Source organism: Cricetulus griseus, chromosome 2 (genome assembly GCF_003668045.3).
Source record: "Cricetulus griseus strain 17A/GY chromosome 2, alternate assembly CriGri-PICRH-1.0, whole genome shotgun sequence".
Lineage (NCBI taxonomy): Eukaryota > Metazoa > Chordata > Mammalia > Rodentia > Cricetidae > Cricetulus > Cricetulus griseus.
In genome coordinates, this window is record NC_048595.1 from 245889483 (window position 1) to 245916445 (window position 26963).

The following is a 26963-nucleotide window of genomic DNA, read 5'->3' on the forward strand; positions in this document are numbered from 1 at the left end:
CATCGGCCAAGATTCCTTTTTGTCATGATCCAATGGAGACTTACTTTCATTTGTTTGAGAATATTTCTGCTTCTGTGGATCAAATAAAGATGCAGTAAATTTCTCATCTATGTTATGCCTGGAAACAGCATAATTGACTAGCCAGTAACAAAGGTCCATATTAGTCATACCTCCATAGACTCCCTTTGCCTATGCTGACCATTATGAGTTAGGCTACTATGGATATTCTTTGTCTATTCTGCCCATTGTTGTAACATGATCAAGTTGCCTTTGGGGAATTGGTGCTGCCACCTGACTCCTGCTTCCATACCCAATTAAACCATTGCATTTAATTCATCCAATTGAGCAGCAGCATCTCCAACCCAAAGGTCTGGCACAAGGAATAGGGTGACAACAATACTCTTCAAATATGCAGGTATCCCTTTCACTATTTTGGGCCTTTTAAAGATTAGTGATGGGCATGTCTTCTGGGCCTTCCCATTGTGGAGGATTAGGTTTTATACAGCACTGTCCACTCTAGCATTGTAATTTTCTTGGTTACCAGGCACTTTCAACTCCTTTACAATAGGTCATTTTGTCAAATGCTTCAGACAACCATTCAAACAAACTTTTGACTCTTCTTCTTCTTCTTCTTCTTCTTCTTCTTCTTCTTCTTCTTCTTCTTCTTCTTCTTCTTCTTCTTGTATTTTTGTGTTTTGGGGGGTTTTTTGAGACAGGGTTTTTCTGTATTGTTTAGGAGGCTTTCCTGGAACTCGCTCTGTAGATCTGCCTGCCTCTGCCTCCCGAGTGCTGAGACTAAAGGCTTGCGCCAACAACGCCCGGCTTGACACTTCTTTCTTCTTCTTCTTCTTCTTCTTCTTCTTCTTCTTCTTCTTCTTCTTCTTCTTCTTCCTCCTCCTCCTCCTCCTCCTCCTCCTCCTCCTCCTCATCTTCATCATCTCCTCCTCCTCCTCCTTCTTCTATCTTCTTCTTTCTTCCTGTGTAAGCTTCCATATTAAACCTAGAATCTCCTCCACTCAGTGGGCCCATATCAATAAACTCAGCCTGATCAAGTTTTATGTTACTTCCATTGTAAAATGAGTTCTTAATTAGTCTAGATAATAAAAATCCAGAGTCAGATATAGAGGAAAATCCTGAGAGATCAGAGAGAAGAAGAAGCAACCCACAACCATACCTTACTTCCTTAGTGTCTCAGCAGACAAGTGGGCCAGTTCCTTTTTCTCCCTGCTTATATCCTGTTTCCTGTTTCCACCCAGCTATCTCACTTCCTGTCTGTCTGTGTAGACCTCCAGACCTCTATGTTTCGCTAGTGGCAAGCTCCATTCTCTGACCCTTAGACAGGCTGTAATTGTACAAGCAAGATATCACCACATTCCACCATTATCTCACACCTTTAAAATCCATTCCCACAGGTATTACACAGACTTCTGCTTAAATGAATTAGCAAGCTCATTGGACTCTTCAGTAGTGTAGTGCACCGCCTCATGGACTGCACTTTCTACCTCCCCTCTAGGAACCTGCTCAGGATGAAGTTACAGGTCTAGAGACAACTGTCATTAGGCCTCGAGGGATATCAGTATTTTCTTGCTGGGAAACTCCTTCAAAGAAACTCACTGCTGTTTTAGCAGACAACAAACGATTAATTTTCTCAGTCAGAGGTGGAAAGGGCACTGTTTCAGAGGGTGGGGTGGGAGTACATCTCCTGCTGAGAGAAGAGGGACTATTGCCTTTGGTGAGATTGAACCCTTGAGAACTTGAGGGTTCAAAGTTCTCAGCTTTGATATATCCATCCCAAGTTATAGGATCCCATTCTTTACCAAGTAATGCCCTTACCTTAACTGCTGACACCCTCAGCACTGGAACTTGAATTTTTGCTGTAGTTCAGCCAACCTTATAATGAGGGCTTTGGTTTGATTTTCTTCAACTTGAGCTTTGTGGCTGCTGGAGAGAAGATTCTCTTCCAGGGCACACTTAGAAATCTCTAGACTGTTTGTGTGCATCTACAGCTGGTCAATTTTACTGCTGAGTCTATTGTTCTCCTTCCCTGTATTCTGAGATGCTAGAAGTTGGTTAATCTTATAGAGTTTACTCTTTCCCTTTGTCTAGCATCTAGAGATGCTAGGAGCAACCAAGCAGTATCTTCAGTATCCTTGTTTCCCCACAAACTCTCCAAAGTTTTGTATTCAGAGTCACCAAATCCATTGCCCCTCACAAGTGGAGAATCAAGATAACCACATGCATTTGCCTCCTTAAGTTTGTAAAGTAGCTTTCACCATGGGCTATCAGTATTCTCCAAGCTTCTGGGAGAGGCTTCAGTAACTAACTAGGTGTTGGCAAATTGTCGAGTCTATTCCAGATACTCAAGCAATTCTTCTTTATACTTCTGTTGTTTCAGAAACATTTCTACTACCAAAAGCTGTATTAGTCAGGGTTCTCTAGAGGAACAGAACTTACAGAATGAATCTGTCTGTCTGTCTGTCTATCTATCTATCTATCTATCTATCTATCTATCTATCTATCATCTACCTATGGAATTTATTAGACTGTCTTACAGACTGTGGTCCAGTTAGTCCAACAATGGCTGTCTATTAACAGAAGGCCCATGAATCCAGTAGTTGTCCAGTTTATGAGGCTGGCTGTCCCAGCTGTTCTTCAGTATATGCCTGAATCCTAAAGCAGTAGGCTCTAACGCCAGTGAAGGAATGGGAATGCCAGTGATAGCAAGAGCAAGTAAGCAAACAAAACAAAAACAAACAAAAATAACAACCAAACAAAAAACAAGCAACCTTTTCCCATATCATTTGTATAAGCTGCCAGCAGAAGGTGTGGCTCAGGTTAAAGGTAGATCTTCTCACCTCAAATATCTGCATTGAAAGTGGGTCTTCCCACATCAAATGATTTAATTAAGGAAAAAAAAAAAAAAAAACCACTCCCAGCTGTACCCAGCCTCATGAGTTTTAGTTAATTCCAGATGCAGCCAAGATGTCAGCCAAGAATATCTATCACAGCCATGAAATGTGAAGGTCACAAAGATTATTCAGCTACTGTTATGGCATAAATAAGAGCATATTGTTTGGCTTGCTGATTAGGCATGGTGTCTTTTCAAAGCTTGGCAGCTCAATGTAATTAGTATACTAATAGCATTCGTATTGGATACAGTGTGAGTTTGGAGCTTAATTGAAGCTGTCATACACCATTTAAATGAGATCTTTGGTATTATTTGTTATTTATCATCTCTGTGTAAATATCACTTGCCCTCCCTTGCTAACATACTCAGCGAAAACTTTCAAAAATATTTGATGAGATTTTTCATCTTTACCATCTACTGGATACATTCCTACAAAAGTGTAAGAAGCTTAGCAGAGTCATAGCAAGGCACATTGGGGGCGAATTTGGATGGGGTGCATTCAATGAGTGGACCTATTGCGTCCATCATAGGTATGAACAACACTCACACCCTGTTTTATGGCAAGCTCTCCAGTTGCCTGGAACAGGAGCATCAATGGTCAACCCGAGAAACTGGCATGTACTACTAGTGGCTGAAGGAAAGCCTTGTGGAGGCACTGATGTATCCACTTGCTATGACGAGTCAACATTTTTCATAGAGCCTTGTTTGGGAGGAGTTAACACTGAACTCAAGTCTGCCTAACTGCATCCCCTTTTGTGGAGGGCTAGAAATGTAGGGATGGTTTTATCCACAGCCATAAGGAGCCTGTGGTTGAATACCCACATGATAACCCAAGCCATATATGCATAATGTGACAATTCCTTAACATTCCATGTGTACCTAAGAATTCTGGGATACCTCAGAAGCAAGTTCCTGAGACTGTTCCTTCCAAAATCCTGTGAGTGTGTGAGAGGTGGTGTTCTGGAAATTCTGATATGACACTAAAACTAAGTGCTGTGTTTCTTGAGAAACCTTGTTGCTCTTTCCAAGGCCACACTCCCTGAACTCATTTAGAGGGGGTGGAGCATGGATCATGTTAGTAAAGGTCTTGTCCTTCTAGGGATGTGTTAGGAAGAGAGGGGTTACTCTTGAAGCAAGTGTATGCTAATGCTGGAGCCTTGGGCTTTTTGTTGTCTAGTGAACAACTGAATTTATCTTTTGTAGCATTGTTAAATTCCTTTTGTACAATTCTGTCCCTTGTCTTTACAGAGTGTGGGGAACAATACAAAGTGACAGAGGCAATTCAATGGATTGATTTTTCCTTTCTTTTCTTTTCTTTTCTTTTCTTTTCTTTTTTTTTCTTTTTCTTTTTCTTTTTCAAGACAGGGTTTCTCTGTATATCCTTGGCTGTCCTAGAACTAACTCTTGTAGGCCAGGCTGGCCTCGAACTCATAGAAATCCACCTGCCTCTGTCTCCCCAGTGCTAGGATTAAAGGTGTGCGCCACCACTGCCCACTTTGATGTACTAATCTTAGATAAAGAACATTATAATATTTTTTTTAACCAATAAGAAAATGTACACTGGTTTGTCTTGTTATAGAGAAACATTATTGTCATCATTCTATTGTTTTTAATGAAAACATTGTTAAGTGATTTCATGTCCTTTGATCTGTTAGCCATGGTGGAGTAGGTTCCATGGAGTGTGAGGGATTTGAAACGAGCCTTTGTACAGAGTTGGTTGAGAGATACCCAGTGGGGATGAGGATCTACCAGAGAGGATAGATTTCGTTTTTTCAAACAGGAGACTAAACCACAAGGAGTAATGGAAGAAAGGCAAGTTGTTGCTGATGTTGCCATACTGTTGAGATCTCCACAACACAGCATTATTTTTCTGGTCCATTTTTATTTGTAAAGTGTTCATTGTAGATCTTCTGTATGTATAATTTTATCTTACTTACCTCAAGTGTTTGTTAATTTAGCAAGCACATACATATTCATTCCCTAGGGCTGGGTAAGAGGGGACTATGGAAACAATTTTTATTGCTATCACTTTCATTAAGCAAATTTAAATATAGTTGGTACTGTAAATTAACCAGGATTTCCTAATGTTAATATCATTATGAGTATGTGGTTATATGCAAACACTGGCCTTCCACTGAGGGCCTTGTACAAAGTTACAGAGAGGACAGATTGTGTTAATTCATAGTGCCATTGTTTGCTGCTTTCACTGTATGGACGAGGTAAACAGGGTGTGGTGAATGCAACCTCATCTTTGTCTAATATCATGGCTACAATTTCGATCTGACATTCAAGTTTTCAGTAGCGGCTTATTGTTTGCCACTGCCCAGGGAGGAAACAGATTGCTGAGACCAAGCCATGATGTGGAATGGCAACTGTAGAAAATAAGCTGGAGAGTCATCCCAAGGGAGAAGGGCCTGCAGTCTCTGAGCTGTGTTTCACCATTGAAAGCTGCTCAGATAGGAACATACACACACTCAGTCGCACAATATCACACTTGCACTTACATAATCACACAACACATACAGTCACACAATATAACACACATCTACAATCACAGTCACGCAGTATCACACACAATGTACAACACACAGTCATACAATAACACATACACATACAATCACAGTCACACAATGTCACACTTGCACACATATAATCACACAACATACACAGTCACACTCACACAGTCACACTCACACAATCACACATTCTCTTAGTCACACAATATCACACATACAATCACACTCACACAACAGATACATACACACACATACACAAAATCACAGGCAATGTCCTATCTGCTATTTAAAGTAGCTCATTTTCCAGTGTGTTATAGATGAAAGTAGTTTATCTCCTAGTTAAAAGAAAAGGATAAATCGGGCTAGATACATAGGGGTAAGGGTCATGTCATGGTCAGAGTATACAGAGGAAATCAGGCTAGATTAAGTACTCCAGAAAGGAGAAGTCAAAACCAACAAATCCAAGATGGAGTACAGTTGACAATCTGTCTGTGGCTTGTACCTGGTGGTTGGTGCCCATGCCTGCTGGGCACTCCTCTGCAGTCCTCTTTCTTTCTCTGTCATTCCAATATGAAATCTCTCCTGTTACTGAGAACCCATTTTAAATTGTTGGGGTTATCTTTGTTTGTTTGTTTGGTTTGTTTTGTTTTTAATTCTGCATGATTCTAGAAGAATACTTTTTTGTTTACTTCCCAAAGACTGAATGGCATCTGTAGTATATCCATGCTTTATGGCTGAAACCAAGGGGGAATTCAAGACTGTATCTATTTAATAGGCATAGAAGTAATGACACTGAAGGATGAGTATCTCTTTAATCTACTAGGTAAGCAGGCCTAACATAGCACTCAGCAGATAGTTACCAAAATTTTGGTTGAATTAAGTGGGGGAATTTGTAATATTTAAAGAGTTATATTTAAACATAATTTGAGCATGTTGTTATAAAGTCTGTTTAAGACATATGGTTATAAATAATAAATTAGTATTTATTTTAGCAAAACCATTTAGGAATTAATTAAGCCTATTATTTTGAATGTTGTAGCTGTAGATGTTTTGATATTACAAACCTCAAAATGTTTCCCTGGTATCTCTGAATCCATAAAATGTCCTGCAGATCCATGGGTGGAGGGCTTTGGATCAGTCCTCTTAAGCTTGATAACTAAGTGGGAAGCAAATATAGTACAAATACATCACAAATAGGCCATTTCTTTTTCCCACCCAGGGACATAAAAGATGGAGGAAATTTTGATACTGGGTGGGAAGGTTTTGTAAAAGCACACATAGCCACAGCACTGAGTAACTTCTTTCTGATTCAATTTCATAAATTGCTACATGAGGAAGCACTCTCCGGTAGATAACACTCAGAAATCAGCACTTAATATGGCAGTAATGGTTATTGCTGTCATTCTTTACATCTTTAAAAATAATTAAGCATTACTGCACAGGCATTATAAAGTTCCCCTATCACCATTAAGAGGATATTTGAGGTTTGATGTAATTTAGCAAATTACATTATACAGTAGTTAAGGTTTTATGCAATGGGGTAAAATGAGTAGTAGTTAAGCACACTTACCATACAATGCATTGTACAGAGTTACACGTTCCAGCTGCTGTCAGCTTTGTTCCAGTGTCATTATTGCTTTGCAGGCTGACGTTCCTCAGGGAGTGATTCGAGTGCAAGCTCCCCATCTTTCAAAAGTTTCCATGGCAATACAGCTAACTGAAGAACTAAAAGCCAGCGATGTACTTGCCAGGTTTCTCAGCCAAGAAAGGTAAAGGCCTGTTTTAATTATTCTGTGGGATAACTCATTTTTATATTTATCTCTCTCTCTCTCTCTCTCTCTCTCTCTCTCTCTCTCTCTCTCTCTCTCTCTCTCTGTGTGTGTGTGTGTGTGTGTGTGTGTGTGTGTGTGTGTGTGTGTGTCTTCCCATCAGAAGAACAAAGCAGACTTGACAATTAGACCACTGGAGTGAATGGTGGGAATTTGTCAGAGGTAGCTCGTGTTCAGGTCGAGCCTGTTTCAGACGGCATGTGTGAGTATCCCTCGACCATTTGCCTGCAGTGAGCTTGGCAAATGAAATTATTCGATGGTCTTCCCAGAACACGTTGGTTGGAGGTTAATTACTGTTTGTAGGTTGTTACGAAGATTGCTAATTAGGATGCAGCAAGATTAAAATGAAGACGTAACTTTCTCTATGAAATTTAATGAATAAGAAAGAAACGTTCCAATTTAAAAACTGAAAGCTTGGATGATTGAGAGAGGACACCCAGTCCCTGAGGTCTGAAGTCACAAGAAGAGAACAAGTTGTCCTCATTAGGGACATCCAAGTCCTTCCTTTGTCCTGGGGCTGATGCTGTAGATGCTTAGAAAGCTGTACTCTGACTCACTGTACTCACTGTCATCTGTATCCTCCCATTCATCCTGTCTGAATTTGAGAGGTCTTGATAAGCTTACAAAGATTTTAGCTTTTCCCCTTTAAACATCTCATTTTGGCAGTCAGTTTTAATGGCATTCCCCCTATTTGTGTGTGTGTGTGTGTGTGTGTGTGTGTGTGTGTGTAAATTTGTGGAGTTCATTCTCTTTCCATCTTGATATGAATTCTAAGCACTGAACTCAGGTCACCAGGCTTGTACAACAGCCTCCTTTACCTACTGAGCCATCTCACCAGCCTCAATCTAAAATTCTGGAAAGACACCCAGCATCTCAATGTATAAGTATCCCATTTTAGGCTTCCCTTTGCGTTAGTCTCATTCTAACAATGGGGGCTTCCATCAGATTGTCTGCTGATGCCGCTGCATGTCAGTACAGTACCTTATGCTAATGTTTGTACTCCAATAAAGACTCGGAGCCCCGTGTTAAAGAAGGAGGAACCTTCAAATAACCACTGCTCCCCCATCTCGTAAGTTGGGAGAAAGGATGGCTCTCCAAAGATGGTGGTGAAATGGATGGGGATTTTGGGTAATAACACAGTCCCTTGCAAAACAGCTTAAACTTCCTTGCAGTATCACTGTGCCTCAAAGACAATCCAATCATTCGTTCTGCTTCACTGATAGGAACTTGACTGGGGAACATTTTTATCCCAGGTCACACAGCTGGAAATATAAACCTATATGTGTGTTCACAGAGGCAGCCCCTAAAGTCCTCTCTGCACCAGCTCCGGGGAGTCACGTCTGACATTAAGCCCTGAGTTGAATCTCTCAGAATTGGGGGCTGGAAGCATTAGGAATTTCTCAGGCTGATCCTTTCTCCCTGGAGTGTCTCAGCTGTAATGAGGCCAACCCTCTTTCTTGCTCCTCCCCATCTTTGACTTGCAGATGCCACCTTTGACCCTTTTCCTCCCATGGCATGTTCCATTCCCTCCCAGAATGTGTCTGGAGATTTGGATAACTTGAGTCAGGAGCATCCTACAAGCTCCTAGAACTCAGTTCTGCTCATCTCCCCTACTTAGATTTTCTGAACATAAATCCTTATGAAGTTGTGAGATCTTGTTCAGCTGCGACTCCAACACTTTTGGGTATAACATGAAACATTAGTCAGTGTATTCAAATGCACGCTATTCTGTCTTCAACTTAGGCTGGTGTTTTCAATGATAACATTTTATTTTTGTGTACATTTATATGCTCATGGTACACATGCCACAGTGCTTGAACCAGTTTTCTCCTTCTACCGTGTGGGTTCTGGGTCATGAGGTTTGGGAAGTTCCTGCTGAACATGTCCCCTGTCCTAGGTTAAAGTCTCTTGTTCTCCATTAGGAAGAACAAGACAGACTAGCACTTCCTTGTAGTCTTGTGAGAGTTGACTAGGAAAGTGGCCAATAAGTCCTCTTGACATTTGTCAGGGCCATAGAGTGGCGGAAGTGCTCAGTAAATGTTTGTACTATAGTTTTCCTGTACCACAAACTTGTGTTTCCCCCACTTATATTCCACCTATTTGGGACAGTAAGGAAACTCTGTCTCTTTCATCATTCACTTCCTAACTCTCTCTGTCAAAAGCCAATGAACACACATGTGAACACAAAGTACAATAAATTGACTATTAATTCATCAGTTATTGGTAAAGTATGGATGCCTTCCATCAATCCTTAGGGATTTGTTGACTTTATATGAAAGCTGTGTCATAAAATTTGTTCAGCTTTCTGTAAAATGAAAGAACTATATAGACACTTGAGAACCACTCTGAGGGCAATATTGGACTCGATTCTTAAAAATCAAGTCTTTTAGAACATTCTTTGAGGGTTTTATAGCCACAGTAACTCTTGGGTGGGATCAGAATGTAAACATTGGATGGCATACAAGGCAGCAGGTGAAACTGACGTGTGAGTACACAACCCCGAGCAGATAGTGATGGTGTGGGCATAGAGGCGGGGAGAGAATCGCATAACCAGAGAATCATTAACAGGCTGCTTAGAAAAGCTGCAGTTATGCCAGGAATTCCTTATAGCTGGAGTAGACTCAGACTTGCTCATTTTCTTCCCCGCCTACATGATGTGTCTCCTCTAGACTTCCTACATGCGTGTCTGTACACTGTGTCTGTGGAGGTACAAAGAGGGTATTTGATCCCCTGGAACTGGAGTTACTGCTGGTTGTGAGTTACCTTGTGGTTGCTGGGGATCAAACCCCAGTCCTCTGGAAGAATCGTCAGTGCTCTGAACTGCTAAGCCATCCCTCCTTTGGACCTTTATCAACAGCCCACAACCTCTCCAGTCACCTAATCTACACACCAAAGAGGATTTTCAAAGCAAACTCCCGAGCTTCCTCCTGGAAATAAAAGTTTGGTTCTAAAGTCTTGGCAGGTTTCTGAAGTAATTATTTTACAGAAACCTTTGAAAAATCACTGGATTGTAATTTGTGTGTGTGTGTGTGTGTGTGTTTAACATTTTAGAAAAGTTTACTTTTGTAACCAAAATGGAAAACCTAAAATATATAAAGTTATGGAGTGGTGAGAGGCTCCCATTCCTGGCTATACTACATAATGTCAAAACATGGCTAATTCTATCTGTTTAACTTCACCTTCAGTGGCTTTTTATGGTGGGTGGAAAATGCTATTCTTGGAAGACTGTAAGTGTCTAAATGTAACATACCGAGTGAGCAAATACTAAGTGCCATGAGGAAACTGAGTCAGGATCTTAGCCCTATGAAGAGTGGGTAATCTTATCAATCATGTAATATCCGTGTTCTATTAACTTGACTTTCTGGTGTTTACGAATTTAGATACTGCTTTATTCTTTTGCCTCCAGATATCTGATTCTATTTATTTCATTTCCACGTGTGGCATCTTGAATTACCTGTAGGGCACATTTAACAGATGGGAAAATACAAAAGTGTGTAACTGCAGTATGTCTAACTTAGGAATTTTCTATGCTAGCTCAACTTTCCCGGTCTGCTAAATTGATTTACTTGTAAGCTGTTTGAGGATGCAACTAATGAGTTTGTCTTATCCCTCACAGTGGGGTTGCCCAGACACTTAAGAAAGGAGATGTTTTTCTGTATGAAATTGGAGGAAATATTGGTAAGAACATTTTTTTTTCTAAATGCTGACTTAATGTTACCAGTTTTTGTTATTTATGTTTGGAACAAAAATATTTCTGTATGTGAAAGTAAACATACCATGCCTTGGGCAGTTGCTGTATAGTATGGATTTTTTCAGTGGTCAGTCCTTTCTTCCTGGGACCTCTTTATGAGCTCCTCTGTCCAAATAATCATTCACACTCAGCCTTTGTACATTTGACTTTTCATTTCACAATTTGATCTTGGAAATTAGTTTGGTTTCTTAGCTAAATTCAAGACTACTGCTATGTTTAATGCAGGTGAGGTTGATTTTAATGATGCATTTAAAGTCTACCCCACAAAGTATTTTTGCTTCTTAATTTAATTTGATATCAGCACTAGAGAATGACTACCCAACTGATGTTTTCAATGCCTTGGCCAATTCTTTGAATATTGTCATGAGAAATAGGGAAAAGGGACAAATGTTTTGAAAGCTAAGATTTTTAACCATTGGGGCTGATTTTATGATTGTACCTGCACTCACCCACTATGTTAACTGGTACCAAATCTCCTTCACAGGGGAACGCTGCCTTGATGACGACACATACATGAAGGACTTGTACCAACTGAACCCAAATGCTGAGTGGGTCATAAAATCCAAGCCACAGTAGAAGACTAACTAGAGGACTAGTATCATCATTCATTCTTGCTGAGTCAAGAGTGTAAATAAAAGTATCAGGTTTCTTAATTATTCAGCTGTACCCAATTATTACAAAGTGATATTGCCACGCCTTAAAATTATAGATTTTTGTGGTTTCTGTAATTGTTAATTATTATTATTAAGGAAACAAGTATTTTTGGAGTTGAGAGGAAAGGGGCGTAATTAGCTTGTGGGCTGTTTATACACACCTTAAAATGTGTTCAGATATGACAGCTGTTTGGTTTTATGTTTTGTTTTTTATGAAATAAATTCTCTACAACTTTTTTTTGGGGGGGTGCTGGTTTTTGAACCAGAACTTTACTCATGAAGGGCAAGTGCTTCATGACACCTAGTGATATCCCCAGCAGATTAAATCATCTTTACTAATAGATTTACCAAAGAAGTTTTGGTTTATTTACATTTTAAGAACGTTCTCTCCCCTTTCTTACCTCTTCCTAGCTACCTTCTCTCAATAAAACTTGCCTTTTTAACCAGAAAGAGACAGTTAATAGCAGGTATGGGGAAGCTGTGAAGGCAAACCTAACTCAACAGTATTTTTGTTACCACAAAATGTTAGTGTCCATGGCTCTGGATCCTCTGTCTGAGCAATCCTTCCTGCTACATCCCAGCCAGTTATTTTTTCCAGCTTCCCTTACTTCTGTGCACAAATCTGTATCCATCATCAAAACCCAAACTGTCAGGAACGTCCAATCATCACCAAAGCATAAAACGCTTAAACACTCCAGAGAAATAATATGATCCATAGAGAATAACTGAATCACCTCTGACCATAATGTGAATTGCCAGACCAGTCTTATGTGCGCCACACTCTTCCAGATGGAATCTGGAAAGTAACCTATAAAGTTACCTGGCAACATTATAAATATCATAGTAGCACAACCTGAAACAACTGGAGAATGCATTGGGAAATGGCCCTTTCTGTCCCCACCCGACTTCCCTCCCAGAATGAGTCTTCTGGGTGTGACAATTGTTGATGTCAACAATTTTGCCTGTTTTCATATTTTAAGTAATCTGAGTCAACTTGTTACAGAAAGTATTATTCCCAGGGCTTTTCATGCACAGACCACACTGTGACACAACGTGGACCTCTGCTGTAAATAAGAGAAATGAAATAAGAGCATTGATTTGCTGTTTTATAAGGGTAGAGTGTCATTGGTACAAGGTGGTATGGATAGATGTGGCACCAATATCTTGATGACAGTGTTCATAGTTCTTTAGGGGAAGCTACACATTCTCAGAAGCTCTTGATGCCACTCTAATTAGGAAGGAAAGTGCCGTTAATGAGAACAGCGAAATGTTGAGCATATAATTACAAGAGCAGCCTGTGGATAGATGCTTCAGTAACGCCATGGTGATCTGTGCCATTGCTTTTTTATTTAAAGAAATTTTATAATTAAAAGCCTTTTTCTAAACGATCTTCTCTTGGAATTATTACTTTTATTCCAGTGTGTTCACGGGTCTCCTTTTGTCTTTTTAAATCATTTTAATTAACAGTCTATTTTCATTGTAATTAAGTCTCATCTGCTCTTTTATTGGTTCTAAGTTCCTGTGTAGTTTTTAAGTTTGAAAGACGTGTGAGACAAGCTCATTTCCTTCCTCACATTTCTTCTATTTTTCTTTACATAAATGTCTACCCTTTGGGACTTTCAGAACACATTTTGTGCTGTTTATTATACAAGTATGTTCATTTCCTGGATAGCAAAATTTTTTATTGATGATTTGGTACAAACAATGAACAACTCTAAAGAAAAATTATGTGCTTAAAACATTAAGGGATCCATAGCAACAACAAAAGGGCAGGAGTCAGGATAGTGATTTAAAGAAGTGTTTCTAGAACACATGTCAACTGATTCTTAGCAGACTGACTGCCTACCCAGGGAAGCTGGAAGAATTCCTAGGGTTTCTTGTTTGTTTGGTTGCTTGCTTGTGGTTTTGTTTTGTTTTGTTTGTTTTTTTGAGACAGGGATAGGGTTTCTCTGGGTCCTAGAACTCACTCTGTAGATCAGGCTGGCCTTGAACTCACAGAGATCCTCCTGAATCCTGGGATTAAAGGCATGAGCCACCACCACCCAGCTGAGTTCTGAGGTTTTGATGGGGAAATGAAAAGGCCTTTTTATTCTGAATCATTCTTAGAACTCATGGCCTAAATTCATTGGCACTGAACAGTGCATTTAAAATAATACAATCACATATTATATATGTATATAATATATTATATAATATATTATATATAAATATATAGTATATAATATAATAATATATTATATGTAAATATATATATTTACTCTTACAGAAAAGAATTTCATATTGTGGAGCCTCAGATATATGTCCTGACATTAACTCAAACGCTTTTACTGTGATTTTTTTTTTTTTTCATTCCAGTAGGTTTTAATTTTCGGTGTACATCTGTTTGGTTGAGAAAAGGACAGTGAAGTGAGAACAAACACATTTGCTTTGAGTCTCAAACATTTTAACACTTATGGGAGTTGCTGGTGGGAAGTCTGAGAGCCAGTGATTAGAGAAGAATGCTCACCCTGCTTACCCCTCCCTGGGGCTTCCTGCTCTCATCTCCTTGTTCTGGCTTTCCTGCTTTGCCTCCTCACCCTCTGGAGTAATCCTTCTAGATATTTCTGGTCCTTGTTATTCCTTTCACTGATAAACACCTTCACTTAGTATAGTTACAGAAATTGCTATAAATTCCTTGTTGGCCATTTCTGGGAAAAGTCAATTGTTTTTTCAAGTTTGTAGAACTGGTTTACACTTTGCATTTTCCTGATTTCCCAAGTACTTGTCAGCAGGTGGCAGTATTGGGCAGAGATTCCTTTGAATCCAAAGAACAAGTTTTAAACAATGAACACGAACAAGTTTATAACATAACATTTCATTGCTGTGACTTGGTGGGTGCCAGCCACCTCCAGCAGTTAGATGGTAACACTATGGCACTCTGTTTTAGTCACTCATTGTGCAATTGTAATAGCTAACCTCAGGGTTTTTGTTGTTGTTTTCCGTGTGTGTGTGTGTGTGTGTGTGTGTGTGTGTGTGTGTGTGTGTGTGTGTTTAATGAATTAGTCTGCTTTAGTCCATAAACCAGAATGAGTATGTGACAGGTATATCATACCTAGTAATATCAGAAGTGCTGTGAGTCGAAATGGAAAACCAGGAGGATAGGGACAAGGAGCTCACAAATAAACACTTCTGGGCCATTTGTTTCAGTGTGCGCGTTTCAACAAATTGGGAACTTCCTGGACTTACTGGACACTTACATATGTGTCAAGTAGTCTGTACCCTTGAGATTCCATAGTGGACAAAATAACCAAAAGCATTGACCTTATTGGACTCACATTTTAATGAGGGAGACATTAAGTCATAAGTAAACAGAACTATAGAGTATAATGAAAGGTGGTGAGGACAATGGGGATAGAAAAGAGATGAACAGAGCAAGTAGGACAAGGGCTGGAGAGAAGAGCATATGATAGCATGCAATGAGGGGTCGCCTTGAAGGGTTGAGAAGCAGATGTGCAGAAAGAGGGATTTTCTGTGTGGCTATTTGAAATGATGTTCTAGACAAAGGGAACATTTAGGATCAAGGTCCACTGTAGGAATGTGCCTTGTCAACAGTGTGGCTGCAGTGGAGTTAGGGCCAGTGAGAGCAAAGGTCAGGGAGAGAAATGCAAAGATAGAGTCCAGGACCATGAGAGCCTTGCATTAGAGGGGCAGTGATTTATTGGTCAGATCAGAACAGTCAGTGAAAGGGCACTATTGGCAAAAGCTATGGCTGAGAAGTAATGAGACATCGTGGTCACTCCACAGTGAAGGCAAAGCCTTTCTGGCAGGAGACAAGAATGTGCAATCACAAGATTTTTATCTTGGCTATTCATAGGGTGGAGTCTGGATAAACAGTGCCCTTGGCTAAGACTGAGGGGGAGGGAGTGTGGATTTTATAGAGAAAACAAGGACTGAAGTCCTAGCGCTTCCTAGTTTTGGAGGCTAGGACTTGAAGGAAGCAGGGAAGTATTAGAAAGAAACTTCTCCTAAAATAAGAGGTGTAGTGTATGAAAAACATGTGAAGGAAAGCCACTGAAGTCACAGCACATCTTCTAGCTCAAATGGACTAGAGTTCATCCATCATGGATTTATCTATGTGAGGTCTTGTTGATTTTGATGCCTAGTTGAAAATATTTGGGGTGATTATTATAGCGGGGCTAAGTTCTCTTAAGGCGAACTGTTACTGGACAAAGACGACTAAGTGAGGCTAACTGCCAGGGGAGGCAGATGATCTGGCCTAGGTGAGGTTTTGAAGTTTGCTTATTTAAGTAACATTTTGAGGAAAGCTGTCATGAGTGCAGGGGACAATATTACTATGGTTATTTTGATGTGACTTTGGGCACATTCCTTACCTGACCTTCACCTTTCTGTTTTGTGTAAAGATGATAATGAGAATAGTCACTTTTTAGTAGCTTATTAGAATCTTTGTCAAAAGCTCAACAGCATACTAACCAGATAACAAGTAGTCAATAAGTGACAGTGTTTTTATTAGTGGTTTTAATGATTTAATATCAGAACAGTGTAATAAGAATTCTCACAATATCATGCTAGTGTTCCACTCTGTTTCCCCTCAACATAGAGCAAAGGCATAATAGACGTAATAATACCAGATTATAACAAACAGGAGAATCAGCGAAGGGGAGTAGCAACTATATTGAGAACAGTAAGGTCCTCCCCTCAGGTAATTCCCGTAGCACCTCTTAAAAATATTCCTTTCTCCAAGTTAGGAATCACTTCCAATATAGACACTTAAAGACTGCCCTCCTCCTCTTTATCTTGTTCAGGGGAATCAGCCAAAGGCCAAACAATTTCACTAGAAGTCTGTAGTACCACCTCTTTCTTGGAAGAGCAGTGCCATTGTCGGTTGGACAAAAAACATTTTTTCTCTACTTCACATGAGCTCGGCCCAACACTGAAGGTATTTATTTAATTTACAATTAAGAATGCCAGAAAGCTCCTGGAGGACAATCGAAGTGAGGCAGGAGAAATAATATGAACAAAGGGGTCAAGACCATGATGGGGAAACGCATAGAAACAGCTGACCTGAGCTAATGGGACATCTGACAAATGGGGATCCTTCGTAAGACCAAACTAGACTCCCTTAATATAGGTGACAATGTTGTGACCGGGACAATATATGAGGCCTCTGGCAATGGGTCCAAGATCTAATACTAATGCACAAACTGACTTAGTGGAGCCCATTCTACATGGAGAGATACCTTGTTCAGCTTAGACACAGACACACACAGACACACACACACACATACACACACACATACACACACACACACACACACACACACACACACACACACACACACACATTCATACTTGATATGCCTGGGAGAACACTGGGTTTCTTTTTTCAGCTGCTCACATTGGCCAAGATCCCTATTTATGGTCCTGGCTTTCTTGGGCCAATGATCTCTCAAATACCATGCTTAATACATATTGAACATCATACCCCTTCTACATCTCCTGGTCTCTCACCCTGGAATCTGGACTTCACATTATTTCCTCTTTGCAGTTGTGACCACGGAAGTTGTATGGAGCAGCTTGCTTCTGGGCAGAAGGGTGTGGCAGGAAACAAGGGAACCCTTTCCCCATTGTAACCATTTCTTTAATTCTTTAAGGTTTCTTTGAAGGGACTCCTGGGCTATTTTCCCATATAGCTGCACAGAGTATGAGTGAAAGCAGCTGGCTGCCAGGAATGATACTTGAGTTGTTTGTACCAGAAGCCATGACACTGGCTCTGTCTAGCAAGCTTTTCCTCTAGGGATTTCGAGTCTGTGTCTCAACTAAAGCCCCTCAGACATGCTTCAGAGAATGAGCCCCCACTCCCACTGTCTACTCTGCTTTTGATGCTTAGCCCTCACTGCATCTCAGCTGTTCAATTCTGTGTCTTATTGCAACTCCTGTGAACTTTACAAAATGACAGCTTTCATGTACTCTCTGCCTTAGGTCACCTTCCCTTCCAGCCAGGAGCCACCAAGAACAAGGCACATTCCCCCAAAGGGAGGTTCGAAGGAGAATGACCCTGGCATAATTCTTAGAAGTTTATCAGTTAACATTTTCTTTCTTTCACCTTCCTGCAGCCATGCTACAAGGACAAAGAGGGGACAGTTGAGCCATGACTTGTGCCTTTACAACTCTCAGTGGGCTGAATTTTGGGTATCTTACCTGTGTCTGCTTGCATCATCTAGTTTGGCAAAATGTCCGAGAAATCAGCTACAGACAATACATTTCCTTTGGTACAAGAGTCTTGAAACATGTCCTAGGTCATGCTTCACTTATTCCCATGCCTACCTAATGTTGAGAGGGAAGAAATTGTCATGCTTCATTTCACTCGCCTATTTATTTTGGTTCCTAGAATTGAACTGAGAGCCTTGTACATGTTAGGCAAATGCTATACTGCTAAGCAACATCCCTGACATGCCTTATGATTTCATTTATTTATTTGAGACATGGTTTAATATTGTAGCCCATGCTGTTTTTGAGCTCAGGGTTCTCCTGCCTCAACCTCCAGAATGCAACATGTTGAATTTTCAAGTATGGAGAACTAAGGAATTATTGGGTATGCTAGATAATGCCTTAAGGAATGGAGTTCATTAGACCGCATTACAAACAAAATTACTAGTTAAGAAAGAAATATGGCCATCGTGTTTTCCTTTCACCCATTCTTTTCTTCCCCCATACACTTTGATGTTTATTATATATATATATATATATATATATATATATATATATATATATATATATTACTGTGGTTATATGGTGGTAATGTTATAAGCAATTGTTTGATACATTTCCACAGGGAAATGACATTCACACTTGTGGATTGGAGCTGTAGGAAATGCATTCTTTACAAATCGACTCTGTTTTGATGAAGGCAGATAAGTGTACAACTAACTGTAGGATAAAATATAGTGAGAACATAAAGAGCAGATGATAGTAGCTGGGTAAGTGATAACAGAAACATGAATACATAAGCTGCTGAGCCATTTAGAATACTAAAGACTAGATCAGGTCCAAAAGAATAGTCTCAGAATTAGACATGGGCAGTGGAAAGGGAGAGTGGGCGAGGTTGAGGTTGTGTGGTTGCAATCAAGGGTCTGGATGATTATTCCCTGGGGCTGCAGGGGTGATGGGTTGGTATAAGATTGCCAAATAATAAATAAAAAATTTAAATAACCCTGAGAACAAAGGATGCTACTTTTCAACCAATCTCAGGTTAGAGTGAAGTACTGATTTGAGATTAAAGGATCTGAAAGAGAGGAGAGGGAGAGAGGAAAGAGAAAATAGGATGTAGGGAGAGAAAATGATGAGAGTGAAACTTGAGGGGAGGTATTTGGGAAGGATAAAATGTTAAAAGGAGGTATCTTTTGGGAAGTACTGTTTGAAAGATGTATGTCTAGATCATACTTGTTGGCATATGGTAGTAAAAAAGAACGGGGGCCAATAAAAGGGTAAGCACTTCCTTGAAGCCATAATAGTGGTATGAGACGAGTAAAACTCAGAGATGCTGAGGATAACAGTTTCAACAAAGGAAATAACCAGCTGCGTCAGATAATTCTGAAAACAGTAAGACAAGAATTGAACTGGAAGCATTAGTGCTGGAATTCAGGGTGAACCTTCCAGAAGTAGGCTGAGAGTGCTTAGGACTGATGGGAATGCATGTCTTCCGATAGAGCAAGAAGCAAGCAGGAACTGGAAGATATGAACTTAGGTAGGATTGTTGGAGGGAGAGACAGTGGAAATGAAGTTTATCAAAGCTCCCTTTTTGATCATTCTTTGATATTATTTTGCATATGTGGAAAGTCATCTGAAAATAGTTTTTGCACAGAATTTCTAATGTTTAATGGTCTGTACCTCTGCATTTAGTTAATAGAAGATTTTTGATAAAGTTCTCGTCTCTAAAATAGTACTTAAAGTGATTCCTTTTAGAGATGATGTCTCTTGTAGCTCTCACTGTATAGGTGAGGATGACCTTGAATATCGAACCCTCGACCCCCACAAGTTCTGTGAGTATAGCTGTGTACCACCATGCCAGGTCCATGCTAGTGAAACAGGGCTTTGCTAGACAGGCACTCTCCCAACCAAACTATCTCCACACACCCAAATATTTGACTCTTGAAGAAAATTGGCTGTGCCAAATATGAAAATAATCTCTAAGATTTTGCCAGGCCTTAAGAGATATCACTCATTTACATTTTACTTCTACGATATTTTAAGTGTCTTTCCAAGTTTAACTTAAATGATTTTAAAAATATGCTTATTTGGAAGTTGTTCTTTAGTGAGTGTGGATCACAGAGATGTGCCAAAGCATATTCCATGTTAATAACTCTATACACCATGGGCAAAGAGCACAGTGGAGAAAGGGCCAGTGGGATGAGGAGGCAAAGGAAGGAGATGAACCAAAATGAGGTAAGTATAAAAACCCATAAAGAAGTACTTGGGAAGAAAATTTTTTAAAAACTGAAGATGGAGTTTCTGTCTCACCTGGTCCCACAGCTGATTAGCCCCAAATAAACACACAAACACTTATATTAATTATAAACATTTTGGCAAATGGCTCAGGCGTCTTACTGGCTAGCTATCTCTTAATTATTAACCCGTAACTATTAATGTACATATTTCTACATGGCCTTATCTTACCAGAGAATGCCTGGCATGTCCTCTCTTCCCTGTAGCTACATGGCGTCTCCTTTGTGACTTCTGTCTGTGTCTTCTCCCCAGAATTCTCCTGTTCTGGTAACTGTGCCTATACTTCTTGCCTGGCTACTGGACAATCAGTTTTTTATTCATTAACCAATAAGAGAAAGATACATACAGAAGGACATCCCCCATCAAAAAAACAGTAAAAATTTAAATAAAAAAATATTTATTGGAGATGCTGCACCTACTCTCACTACTCCTCAGAGTCCCAATATTATAGTAAGAGTTATTACTTGTCCCACTTTAATTTAAGTAGGGGACCTGGTGAACATACACTGGATAATTCTAATGATGCTATTCAAATTAAAGATAAGGACAGATGTTATACAAAGCCTTTGTTCCCATGTTTAATTGTTGAAATGTAAACAATTCACTAGTGACTGTAGATTTATGTTCGTTTTTTCCCACTTAACCTCACCCCATGATATGTCACTGTATTGGTAAGGGTCCTCTACACTTACAGGACTTACAGAATGTATCTCTATATAAAGGGGACTTATCAAAATGACTTATAGGCTGTTGTCCAGCTAATTCAACAATGGCTGCCTCTGAATGGAAGGAAGATCCAAGAATCTAGTAGCTGTTCAGTCCACAAGCTGGATGTCTCAGCCTGATCTTTCAGTACACACATAAATCCTGAAGAAGTGGGCTCTAATGCCAGTAAAGGAATTTACTAGCTAGCAATGGGGGGGGGGGCATGAGCACGTAAGCAAAGAGAACAACCTCTTTCTTCCATGTTCTTTATACAGGCTACAAACAGAAAAGGTGGCTTAGATTAAAAGTGGATCTTCCCATTTCAAATAATTAAGCAAAAATCCTTTACAGGTGTGCCAAGTCATTTGGGGTTTTAATTCCAGATGTAGTCAAGTTGACACTAAAGAATAGCCATTGCAATCACTTTGCATACTTTTCAAAGTGGAAAGCCAAATTTTTCATTCTTGATTTTAAAAATGTCATAGGATATCCTAAGATTTTAGTATATTTCAAAGAAAATAAGTACACCACAGTGCTTTGATAACATGTTTTTAAATGTATGAAACCTAATTAACAAGAAAGCTTACATAATTCTTTTACTAGAGGTTTCATTGCACTTCCCTAGAATTTCATCCAAAAGTAATGTATCTCATGATTCAAAACAAATACATTTCTCTGTATCCAAAAATAAGTGTTTACATGAATGAAACAAGTATATGGGAAATTTTGAGAGTTATTCAAAATTTAAATTTTATTGAAAACAGTTTCTTATTGAAGATTTTGGGTTTATTTTCCCTCTAATTGCCACTGAGTGGACATCATTTAGTTTTAGTAAATACAACATCATTTTATTCTCATACATATGTGTGTATGTCTATATTTGTATAGACATAAGAAAAACCTTTTTCACGAAAGTATAAATTTGAATAGAATACATTAGTTACAGTAACAACTTTTCAATCCTTTGAACATTCACTATGTGACAGACGTTATTTGTAATGATCTACTAGCTTTTGAAATCAAACAGTTTGAAATAACCTGACTTTTATAATCATCTGCTATCTGGTTTGTTATGATCATGCATGTTTTTTTTTTCAGTTTCTAGGATGTATGCCAGACAGTGATAACCAAGAGAAAACTATTTGAAGGTGTTGTTGTATATATTGTCAAAGTATTAACTTATACTTCCATTAATAATGGTTATTAAGTGATATTCAGTGCCTCACCCTTATTAATTTTATGGGTGAAGAAATGACATTTTGCTGTTTTAACTCATTTTATTGATACTTAGTGAGGTTAATCATGCCTCATGTGTTTACTGTACTATGTTCATAAAAATGTTATCTTTTTATGTCCTTTATATGTTAGTAATGGAGAAACATAGAAATTGTATTTAGGAAGGTTACATCTATCATGTCTGTACAATTAATGAACATAGTTGTGACAAGAGAATAAACATAGCAGTGCATGTGGCTCAATGCATTTTCAATGTCAGTGGTATCAGAATTACTAATGGAGAGCATTTCCTCTGGTTTGACTTTAAATAGTTTATTTTCCTTTTCTATAAAATTTGATTTTTAACCTTTGTAGGCTGGAAGCATTTTGAAGTGAAAAGTACTTATTTAATGAAGAGGTTAAGGAATGAATGTGCCCTCTCCAAATGCATTTGTTAAAGGTAAAATACCCAGAATTATGGTATTTGGAAATTTGACCTTTGAGGGGTAAATGTAGTTAGATATGCTCATGGGAACAGGTCTATTGTGGGATTAGTGGGCTTGTCACATGATAAAAGACCATTTTCTCCTTGTAAATGTTTCAAGTGAAAGGTATTTAAAAACTAGGAGAAAGTGGTTGTTATCCAGGAAGAGAGTCTGATCCGGTAATGAGTCATAAGACCTTTTGATCATGAACTTCCTATATCCCAGAATTAAGAAATACCTTTGTATTATTTAAGTCTCTCAGCCCATAGTATTCTATTATGGCAGTGCTCATTGGATAAGTCAGACACTTCCTTAGAAAGTGTAATGTCTGACCTTGAAAATTGCTTACCTTCTGTCACTTTTTCTAAAAAGATTTCTAAGATGTATGTGCATGTGTTGATGTACACCATGTGCATGCAGGAGACTGGGGAGACCAGAAAAGGGCATGGAATCTGCTGGAACTGGTTGTGGACCACGAGGTGGGAACTGAACCTGTGTCCTCTGCAAGAGCAGTAAGTGCTTTTAAAGACTGAAAGATGCAGAGCCATCTCTCTAGTTCCATAATTTTTTACTTAGTAGTAGTAGTTGTTAGCAACATGGGATTTCCTCTGAACCTGGGACTTTCTCACATTGCCCTCCCCAAGTAAGTCAGAGGATATTTAAACTTAACTATTCTACCTAAAAATATACAAATAAACTTGTGGACATAAAAATGATCCTGATATGAATGGACACAGACCTCCTAGAGTCATTCTTGTATTTCACTGAAGAGCTGGAATCCCATCATCTCTGGTGTAATCACACAGACTCATAGGTAGAAAAATAGTATGTGCTTTTGAAATTTTAAAATTATTTCTAAAATGTCTACAACAAAATCTAAGTATAAATGTAGTTTTTATGGCACCATCAATCATATGATTAGGGATCTACCTATGGAATTAATAAAGAAAAACAATTTTCTGTGAAGAGAAATATAATACATATGATTTCAAAGGTATACATTGAGTGGGTTAATAGGAAAAATGAACTATAGACCTACCTATGGAGGGACAGCTCATCTATCAACTTTCTCTGTTGAGTTCTCCAAGCGCAGCTCGCCATCTCCATACTTCCAGACCTGCCTTTGGAGGAGTAGCTTTCCATGGCATTCCCTGTAAAGTCTGTCAACTCCATTCTCACACTTCCAGACTTAAAGGCACAGGTTACCCACAGTTCTGCCTGGTGAATCTACCAAGCCCAACAGTACTATGCCCACATTTCCAGGCCTTGATCCTGATCATGGAGTTCCTGCACTGTCCTAGCCTGTAGCACTCTAGAATCCCACATTAGACATCATGTCTTCTCAGACCATAATGAGTTGGGACTAGAAATCTATAAAAAAAAAGTAGGAAATATTTATATAATTTCCATTTATATAAGTGGAAATTGAGCATCATGCTTCTAAATAGCCAACAAATCCTGAATTGAATGGAAGCAGAAAAAAATACAAACTGTATTATATACAGATATATCAAAATCTGTATTAGAAAAAAATAGAGTAAGGAATGCACATATAAAAGAGAAAGACTATAAACAACTTAGGATGTATTTTACAGACTTAGAAAACCCAATCCAAAATGAATAAAAAAATAACTAGGATAAAATATAAAATTTAAGAATTTTTAGCTACACTCACCAAATGGGAAAAAGAGAGAGAAAGCCCAAAATATCAAAGATGAAAAAGGAGACTATAGAAACTCAATGGGTTATAAGCTGATATGAATAACCCTATAATAGCAAATTGAAAATCCTTCAGTGAATGGACAAATTCCTGGCCATATGCAACCTACCAAGGGTAAATTAGTAAGGCATACAAAATGTAAACAGATAAATAAATAGTGACTGCTCCAATATCTCATGTCAAAGAAAACTGAGAGCTGTACAGCAGATTTTATAAAATAGTTTTTAAAAGTCATCCTAATTATTCTTAAACTATTCCAAAAACTGAAATATGAAGGACCACTGTTAAACTCATTTTAAGAGCTAACATTATCCCCAAACCAAACCAAACACATAAAACTAAAGACCAATTTCCTGATAATTAATGTAAAATGTTCCACAGAATACAAGCAAACCAAATTCAAGATTCCATCTTAAAAGAAAAAAAAAAATCAACAAGTGAGATTTCTCCCAGAGACTTACAGATAATTAAACATTTACAAATCAATAAATGTAATAGTTAACATCAACATAATGAAAACCAAAAGCCATATAAGAAAAAAAAATTGATAACACCTAATATCTCATATGATAAAAATTGAATAAATTATATATAAATGGAGCACAACTCCAAATAGTAAAGACTGTATATAACTAGCCCACAGCCCAGAGCCAACAGCACACTGGTGGTTCCTCAGCATACAGAATAAGACAGAATGTCCACTTTTATCACTTTTGTTAAATCATTTTAGAAGTTTTAACAAGACAAAGAAATAAAACAAAGAAATAAGACAATGAAATAAAATACATCCAAATTGGAAAAGATAAATTATGTGTTTTGCAGATGGCACAATTTTATATATAAAAACTTAACTTCATCAAAGAACTGTTAAAACCAAGAAAATCAGTGAAGTTTCACTACACAAGTCAACATATGAAAAAGTAGATGCAGATTTACATATCAATAGCAAGACTCCCCCAAAAGAAATCAAGAAATAATTCCATTTTCAATGCCTTCTAAAAATTAGAAATCAATTTAATAAGGAAAAAGAAAATCGCAAGATACTGGTGAAAAAACCTTTCGAGGGATGCAGGAGAAATGGAGAGCAGGAAGAAGGAAAGGAGGGAAGAGGAGAGAAGAAGGAAAAATGATGCTTATGATGCTGATGATGAGAGCCTGTGTTCATGATTAGAAAGAAAAGTAATGTTAAAAGACCAACATGGTTTGTTGATGCAATGAAATGTCCACTGAATACAAGTAACATTCTTTATGGAAATAGCCTTTTGAAATAAATACAGAATTACAATTGACTCAGATAATTAAGAAACACCTGGGGAGAGGAGGTGCTGGAGGCATCAAAATACCTTACTAATTCAAGACAGACTTCAAATCTATAGCAACCAAAACCAGCAAACTGGGGGGGGGGATGACAGCCAGTACAAGGACAGAGAAAGGAATCCAGGAATTAACACACATGCATATAGCCAATTGATTTTTGGCCAAAGTGCTAAGAACATACATGGCAGAAATGACAGTATCTTCAAATGGTGCTGACAAACTAGATGTACATATGTGAAGAAAAAAAACAGATCAATTAAATTAAAATGAATCAGAGAACTGTATGTAAGACCATAAACTAAGATGACATTGGAAAACACAGGAGAAATACTGCCAGGCATTGATTTAAGCAAGATATACTACTGTTGCTGTTATTGTTAATAACATCCCCAAAACACTGGATACAAAAGCAGATAAATGTTATCATATGAAACATAAGTGAATATATGGAAAAATAAGTGAATAAATGGCAGAGCAAATAATCAGCAGAGACATAGCCTAAAGAATAGGAGAAAATATTTTCATTATTATAGATAGACTAGAGATCTAAATAGACCTTGCAAAATAAGACATACAAATGACCAAGAAGCATAGGGTATTTGATGCTTATTATTGTCAACATGACAGGATCTAGACTCTCCTAGGAGATGAGCCTACGGGCATGTCTGTGGAGATTGTGTAACCAACATAGCTGTGATGGTCCGCCTCCCCTGTGGGGGGCACCATTCCGTAGGCTAGCATCTTGGACTGAATAGGGAGAAAGTGAGCTGAGCAAAAAGCATTTACTCCTGTCTGCTTCTTGACTGGAGGATACTGTATGGACAGCCACCTCAAACTCTGGCTGCAGTGATAGACCATACCCTCAAACTTTTAGCCAAGATAAATCCTTCATTTCCTTATGTTGTTGGATATTTTGTCATAGTGATGACAAAGGCTATAAAGGGCAAAGGCTCAAAGTCATTAATAAGAGCATCATCAGGGAAAATCAAATAAGACATCACTTTATCCTACCCAGTTGGGATGGCTATTATCTATTACTAAAGAACAAAGTGCTAGTAAGAATATAGAGAAAGGAGAATTCTCCATGTTCCTGTGAAAAATGGTAAGAAGTTTCTAAAAATAAAAAAATAAAAAGGATGCAACTGCTGTCTGAGCCATTAAACTGATAATTGGGGTAACAGAAAAGTGATACCTTTCATATTCATATTTACTATAGAAATCTGTATGTAATAACCATTCTAGAGAATCAACCAAAATTTCTGATGATGGATGAGTGTATAGATTCTATTATCAACAACCTATGACCTGATGTAAAATAACTACCCAGTGTGAAATCACACAACACAATAATTCATGATGAGC

General features: G+C 38.5%; 1 protein-coding gene across 1 annotated transcript in view; it reads left to right on the plus strand.

The window, feature by feature from the left end:
- The window catches only part of LOC100774646 (rho GTPase-activating protein 18), a 142520-nt gene extending 129475 nt beyond the window's left edge, over positions 1-13045 (plus strand). The window contains exons 13-15 of the mRNA XM_027402874.2: positions 7069-7193; positions 10870-10931; positions 11489-13045. Coding sequence (XP_027258675.1) covers positions 7069-7193; positions 10870-10931; positions 11489-11580 — 279 coding nt within the window. The 3' untranslated portion in view covers positions 11581-13045. The remainder of the gene's footprint in view (positions 1-7068; positions 7194-10869; positions 10932-11488) is intronic.
- The last annotated feature ends 13918 nt before the right edge of the window (positions 13046-26963 follow it).